Raw genomic sequence first — 7412 nt, 5'->3', positions numbered from 1 at the left:
CCTACACACGGAACCACCGCGGTCGCACCGCCCGCCGCCCAGCGCCACTGAGCAGCGGTTGGGGCGGGACCACGTCCTCGAGAGGCCGCCGCGACGGCGGTTAAAAGCCCCGCCCCCCCGCGCGTGCGCCCTGCGTTTTCCTTCGGCCCGCTCGGCTGCGGGCGTCCGGGCGCGGTTGGAGGCGTCCGCGAGGAACGCGCGCGCTTGCGCTGGCGTCGGGCTCGCGCACGCGCACCTGCGCCGGCGCCGGGCTCGCGCACGCGCACGGCGGCGGCGGCGACGGCGGTTCCTGCCGGGGGCTGCGAGTGGCGGGCGGCTCTGAGGGGAGCAGCGTCGCTGAGGGGCTCGGCGGCAGCGGCAGCGGCTCGGCACGCGTGGCTCTTGGCCCGGCTCGTGCTGCGACGGGCGTTTCAGTCCGGTTCAGAGGCGTGGGCGCGGCGGCGGCGGCGGCCCGAGGCCTGCGGCCTAGGCCTCAGTGCGGCGGCGGGCTCGAGTGCGGCGCGGAGCCGGCCTGAGGGCTCTCCTTGGCGGCACCATGAGTGTGGAGGCGTACGGGCCCAGTTCGCAGACCCTTACCTTCCTGGACACTGAGGAAGCCGAGCTGCTTGGCGCCGACACACAGGGCTCGGAGTTCGAGTTCACCGATTTCACCCTCCCCAGCCAGACGCAGACGCCCCCGGGTGGCCCCGGCGGCCCCGGAGGAGGTGGCGCGGGCGGCCCGGTCGGCGCTGGGGCGGGCGCTGCGGCCGGACAGCTGGACGCGCAGGTGAGCGGCACATGGCGGCGCCGGAAGCCCGGGCCGGGCCTCAGCTCCCGGCAACCTGCCCCGGGTCCCGCACTCTTGCAGAGTCCGAAGTAACCTGTTCCAGGTCCAGCACTCATACCCGGCCCGGGCTGACCTTACCCGGGTTCCCCAATCCGGCCGGGTCGAGAGTAACCTGCCTCGGTTCCCGGTCTCCAGCCGGGCTGGGCAGACCTGTTTCGAGTCTCGCTCTGGTTGGGTCCAGGTGCTCTTCTCAGGATCTACTTCAGGCCGCGTCTTAGGTCACCTGCCCGAAGTCCCCTTCTGGGCGTGTCCGAGGTGACCTGCCGTCGGGGGTGACCTGTCCCCGAGTTTTCCTCCAGCTGAGTCCGTGCCCTGTTCAAGCCAACTCCGAGGTGATCCGCCCGGGTTCCCCTCTGGCCGATCCGTCCTCCCTGCCCCACCCCCCACCTGTGGTCCCAGCCTTCTGGGCATTCCCCCGTCCCCAGTCATGCCCACTAAATCGCGGGTTCAAATTTCCCCGGGCCCAGGGACTCTGGAGAGGGCAGGGTCGAAGCTCCGGGAGTAGAAACGGAATTTTTGCTCCAGTTGAGAACCCCACACTCGCGGGCGATTAAGATTATTCAAGAGACAGGTTGCGTTTTGTTTTTCCTTTTTGCATTGCCTGTTGCTGAAACCGACTTGTTATGTAACTCCACAGCTCTGCCTTGGAAAAGTTAGGTTTGAGTTTGTTCCTCCAGTGGGGGTAGCGATTGTGGGTTATACATGAGTGCTACTGCCACGTTGGAAAATTTTGTTTTTAGTGATGTGAATATTTAGGGAAAGCTACTTAGGTATTTTAAGTTTGGGTTTGGGTTATGAGAAGTATTAGGCGCGCACTTCCTGAACCTAGGTCCCAGCCCTGGAGTGGCAGAGGGGACCGGCTGGGGTTTGGGGCTGGGATCCCTTGTCACAGGTGTTCCTTGGCATGCGGACCGACTGTCAGAGCTGGGGGAGCCACCCCATCCTCAGCCAGAGTAAGCTCAGACTCTGTCCTTGGAGAGGAGGGCTTGCATGCTAGTTGATTGAGTCACTCTCGTGGGTAGACCACCCACTTGGATTTTCTTTTAGCCCCTAATAGAAGCAGAAAACATTTGACTCATTCTAACCTCAGATTCCTTAAAAATAGATGCCTGATGAGTGGAGCATCAGGGAGAACAGGTGTGCAAGTATGTAGTTTTCAGTTTGGTTTACATATGGTAGAGGAAGGTAGAGAGGAGAGAGTGTGTCTGGAGAAATGAATGAGCGCCGAAGGCTCATGATTACACCTGTCGACCTCTCTGTTTCATCTGTGAAACGGGGGTATAGGAAGTTTATTTTTGTTACTTTTAAACATACCTCAAATCTGGACTCATGTTTGGACGGACCGGAAGCATACATGAAATCTGGACTCAAGTTTGGATGGACCAGGTAACGTTGTCTGTAACTTGTGTCCAGTGTATCCTGAAGACTGCGGATAAAGATCGCTCAGTTGAGGGATGTGCCACGATAGTCGCAGCTCAGGGTTGGTAAAGGTAATTGTTTTATTGCAAGTTCTTTTTAACTTTTTTTTTTTAATTTCTGAGAGAGAGGGAGAGAGAGAGCACGCGAGCAGGGGAGAATCAGAGAGGGAGACACAGAATTCGGAAACAGGCTCCAGGCTCTGAGCTAGCCGTCAGCACAGAGCCCAACACGGGGCTTGAACCCATGAACTGTGAGATCATGACCTGAGCTGAAGTCGGACGCCCAACCGACTGAGCCACCAAGTCACCCCTGCAAGTTCTTTTTAAACTGTAGCCAATATAAAACAGCAGCTCTGAGTTCTAGTTTTGTTCCTTATATTCTGTTTGTGATTAATTACAAGGCATGTAATAATCTCTTTCTGTTGAAATAATCTAGTTATTTTTCTGCACCTGAACATTGAGCTGTATAAAATAAGAGCTTTAAAACTCTCCAGCAGAGGTAAATGTTGCAGTTGAGCTCTCTTCTGTTCTGATGACATCAAAAGGGTTTATCCTTCTTTACTTTTAATGAACTCAGACGACCCACTCACCTGTAATGTAACTTTGTGTTTGGGGAATGGGAGTAATATCCTTTGTGTCGCAGTAGAAGGCCCTGAATTTGGGGGCAGGAAAGTCTGAATAGAATTGAAAAGTGGAAAAAAAGTTGATTCTTCCCCCTTGCCAGTTGGTGGCATTGGCTGCCTACCACATTTGGGATTTTCCTTATTTGTCCTCAAGAGTTGGCTGTGTAACTAACTGTACGATGGGGCTTCCAGAAAGACTCAAAAAACCCATTCTGAATGCCTTTTGATTTTATCTTACTAGATGAGTGGCTGTAACTTATCAAGTGCTGTGCAGCCACTTCTGTTTCACAGCTTTCTTGAGATGGAATCCATATACCTTACAGTTTGCCCATTTAAAGTGCACAGTTCAGTAGCTTTTAGTACATTCAGAGTGGTGCAGCCATCACCATCATCAGTTTTTGGACATTTTCGTCACCTTAAAAAGAAACCCCATACCTCTTAGCTTGTCAGTCCTCCTGTCTCCAACCCCAGGCAGCCACTAATCTTTCTGTCTCAGGTTTACCTACTGTGGACATTTGATATAAATGACAATAGGTGGTCTTTTGTGTCTGGCTTCTTTCACCGAGCATGCTTTCAAGGTTCATCCACGCAGTAACGTGTATCTGCTCCCATTGCTTTGTTGACTGTATAATACTCCACGGTACAGACCACACTTTGTTCATCCACCCATCTCCTGGTGGGTGTTTGGGTTGTTGACACTTTTAGCCATTATATATAATGCTGCTGTGAACATTCATGTACAAGTTTCTGTGTGGCTGTAGGTGAAACTGCTGGGCTGTGTGGTACCTTTGTGCATAACCCTTTCAGGAGCTGCCAGACTCCTTCCCAACATGCACTCTTGATACCAGTTTTGCTTGTTTGGCTTTACCTGAAAGTTTGTTTAAAGGCAGAATAGAATGTGTGTCCCTTCCAGGGTAGGAGAATGGCATAGGGGTGACTCCTCCTGAGCTCCAAGTTGGTTCAAATAACATTTGTTTTGTTTATGAAATAAAACTGATATTTATCAAAGCCTTCCAGATCCCAGGATGGAGAATGCTGACATAGTCCTGCCAAGTGTCCTTAAGATACAAGGGACCGTGTTCTTTTGCCTATCTGACTCTTTCCTGGGCCCTTCCCCTACCCCTCAAAGGGCAGGGAAAGGTAATTTCAGAAGTGCTTTGCATAATAGCTGGTGTTATAAAACTTCTGCCGTGTCTAGTTGGAATATTTCCTTTTGATGGTTGCTACTGTTATGTTTTCTCCAAATATAGGAATTATGGTAAAAATCTTAAGAGTTGGAACACTACCAGCCAGAAAAAGGAATGAACTATTGATGCAGACAATGATGTGGATGCATCTCAATAATCCTACTGGGTAAAAGAAGCACTCTGATTTAAAAAAAAAAAAAAAAAAAGTATGTACCTTGTGGTTCTGTTTGTATGAAGCTCTAGAAATGCTAGCTAATAGTAATAGAAAGCAGATCAGTGGTTGGGAGAAGGAGGAAGGAAAGGAAAGAGGGTGACAAAGGGCATAAGGAGACTTGGTGATGGATGTGTCCGTTTTCTTGATTGGGTGTTTACATGCATTGATGTATGACCACTTATAGAACTGTATGCTTTAGACATGCACTGTTTACTGTATGTCAGTTACACCTCAGTGAAACTGAAAAGAAAGACCACACAAAGATACCACTACCCACTCGTCAGTGTGGCTCAAATTTTTTAAAAGGCTGGAAAGCCACTTGGAACTTTCATACATTGCTGATGGAAATGGTTCACCCATACCTCTGTGGTCCTGCAGAGAAGCAAAGGTGGTTGTCCACATGTGGGGCTGCTCTCAGCATTTATAGCTGATTCATTCTTGAGCGCCCCAGACTGGAAACAACCCCAGTGACCATCAACAGGTAAATGGATAAACAAAGGCTCTTCATCAGTTGTAGTCTTGAGTACATACACTTGAGCTTCTTTTTTCTCTTCAAGTGGTAGATACTTGAGTAGAGAGTTGCTACCTAGTTTTCAGAATTTATTGTGGAAGGCTGTCCTAACATATTCTTGACCATCCAGGTAAGCAGATCATCTTCTGCTTACTGGTCTATAGTTTATGAAGAGGAGAAATGAGTTCACTGCAGTCTAGGGGCTCCTTAAAGTGGTGAGTTTAAAATTTGAGTGGGACTTTTTTCCATCTGGTTTCATGAACACTCAGTTCAGCGGCGATATAAGTACACCTTGAGAAAACCGGAGATAAGACGCTGGTAACCTTGCAGGAGCTCTGGCTAGTGTTCATTCAGCACTTTCCCCTTATTGGATTTCCCAGGTTTGTTTCCAGATGGTTAGGACTCTGTGGGCGATTAGGAGAGAGGAAGGGCTTATAGGTCAGTGGTGCATAAGCAAAATGACTTATTATTCTCTTCACCCTAATTTCTTAACCCAGATTCAGTATGATTGAGGGCACAGTTAATACTTGAACAATACCAGTATTAACTAAAAACAAAGTTCTTTGTCAGTCCAGCTCCCATAACCAAAAAAAGAGACATCCTTCTAATTGCTTTATTGAGGTATATCTTAGAGTCTTGTATGTAAATGTGCAGTTCAGTGTTTTTCTAGTAAATTTGCAGCATTGCTCGACCATCACACAGTTTGTTGTCTTTGATTCTTCTTCATACCTCTTTTTCTTCCCTTTCCTGCTCCTTCATTTTTGCTCCTGTTAACCTTTGTAGTCTCTCATCAGCAGCTCTAATGTAGAGAAATGGAGTGACCCCGTGCTCAGCCACTCCCAGTCACATGTTGGGGAGATTCACCACCCTGTAAGCTGGGCCCTCCACGTGGGTGCAGAGTCAGGAACTGAGGCCTGGCCACGCTGCTTTCAGGGCGAGCCTGGGAGCCCTCATATTGCTGTTCATGTTTAACTTTTGTCCCCACTGTACAGGCTGTCAGGCCAACCTCTTCAGCCTGGCCCTTGTCTCCTGCCTCTCTCTGTACTTCCTGTTTCCTTGCTTTGCTGTGCTCTGTGAGGGCTGGGGGTCAAAGTGAATTCTTTGCCATCTGTAGTTGTTTTGTTAGAAATGACAGGTACTGCTGAGACTGCGGTTGACCTTTGGGATCATGAGGGCCCATAAGAGGGAGTGGTCCGCCCTGCAGAGGGAAAGCCTTTGTGAGCCGAGTTCCTCGAGTTCAGGAAGGCATGCTGCTGGGCAGAGAGGTGGGCGTGGAGCGCTACACACCTGGCTTGGTGTGGAGGGAGAGTGGGTGCAGGCAAGGGCTGGTGTGTCATGCCAGGGGGCTTGGGCTGGATCCTAGAGCCTCATGATGTTGCTAAGGGGATACTGTGACCTCGCTTGAGAGGAAGGGCGCTTAGATGGCAGGTAGGCCTGGCAGAGTGTGGACAAGGCCAGAAGGGAAGCCCCGGCAGAGTGCACTGTGGTCAGATAGGTGCCTGTGTGCGCTAGCACGTGTACGTACGTGAGTGTGTGAACTACCACAGTACATATTGACTGCCCTGCATACCCTGTTTCCCCTGAGTCCTCATAAGGAATCATGGCTAGAGCAGACAGGAGTTCCTGCCTGTGGTTTTTGTCAGGGCCCATGATCCCCCATGGCTGAGGCAGGGCTCCTCTCTGATGGGAGGTATTGGGTGGGGTCATTGCTGGTCAGCAGACTCCTTGGAGATACCACTGTGACAGGGAGGGCGAGAGGCCCCTCCAGAGCAGCATGCACGGAGGCTGGAGGGAGCAGATTCTGGGCAGTGGCTCTCAACTGAGAGGCAGTTGTGATTGTTGCCCTGGCAGGGTGGTCTTGCAGTGGTCCAGGCTAGTCCTGCCCGCAGAGAATGGTCATGACTACCAGTTCTTCTCAGTGGGACCCAGAACAGAGTGTGGCCTGGGAGGTGCTGAAGGGCAGCAAGTCTGGCTGGGTCTTCAAGGGCTTCATTTTCTTTTCTTTTTGATATTTAAATATTTTTATTTACTTGTGAGAGAGAGAGAAAGAGAGAGAGAGCATGAACAGGGGAGGGTCAGAGAGAGAGGGAGACACAGAATCTGAAACAGGCTCCAGGCTCTGAGCTAGCTGTCAGCACAGAGCCTGACGCGGGGCTCAAACCCACGAACTGTGAGATCATGACCTGAGCCGGAGTCGGACACTTAACTGACTGAGCTACCCAGGCTCCCCAGGGGCTTCCTTTTCCAGGTATCGGGGCCCTGCTTTCAGGGGGTCTTTGAACTCTTCTTGGCAGAGGAGCTTTCCTTGAGAGCAGCATCCTGCCCTCTCTGCTTCCCCTGGTAAACATGGGGATGTTGGGTCCTGGGATCCCATGGCTGAGAAGGGGTCATTGTGCCTGTTTATATGTGTTAGTCTCATAGCAGCTTGTGAGCTTGGACTACTGTGCCAGGCCAGGCTTCGTTGGATCCCTGCAGACTATTGTCTAGAAGGCTTCTAGACCTAGGCTGCTTGCTGAGCTCTGTGGGTAGCCCTTTGTCACAATAAAGGACGACACTTTGGTGTCTACTTAGCTTCTTGTAGAGCTTAGCTGCCAGTGATGCCAGTGACTCTGGGGAGGTGGCTCTCTGCATCC

The 7412-nt window shown here is 51.1% G+C and overlaps 1 protein-coding gene across 2 annotated transcripts in view; it reads left to right on the top strand.

Moving 5' to 3' along the window:
• The first annotated feature begins 535 nt into the window (after positions 1 to 535).
• The window catches only part of UPF1 (UPF1 RNA helicase and ATPase), a 38461-nt gene continuing 31584 nt past the window's right edge, over positions 536 to 7412 (top strand). For both annotated transcript variants that reach the window (XM_039228079.1, XM_039228080.1), the window contains exon 1: positions 536 to 766. In XM_039228079.1, coding sequence (XP_039084010.1) covers positions 536 to 766 — 231 coding nt within the window. The remainder of the gene's footprint in view (positions 767 to 7412) is intronic.

Source organism: Hyaena hyaena, unplaced genomic scaffold (assembly GCF_003009895.1).
Source record: "Hyaena hyaena isolate Hyena2069 unplaced genomic scaffold, ASM300989v1 scaffold_30, whole genome shotgun sequence".
Classification (NCBI taxonomy): domain Eukaryota; kingdom Metazoa; phylum Chordata; class Mammalia; order Carnivora; family Hyaenidae; genus Hyaena; species Hyaena hyaena.
The sequence above is the reverse complement of the archived record's forward strand: the minus strand, read 5'-3'. Positions and strand labels throughout refer to the sequence as shown.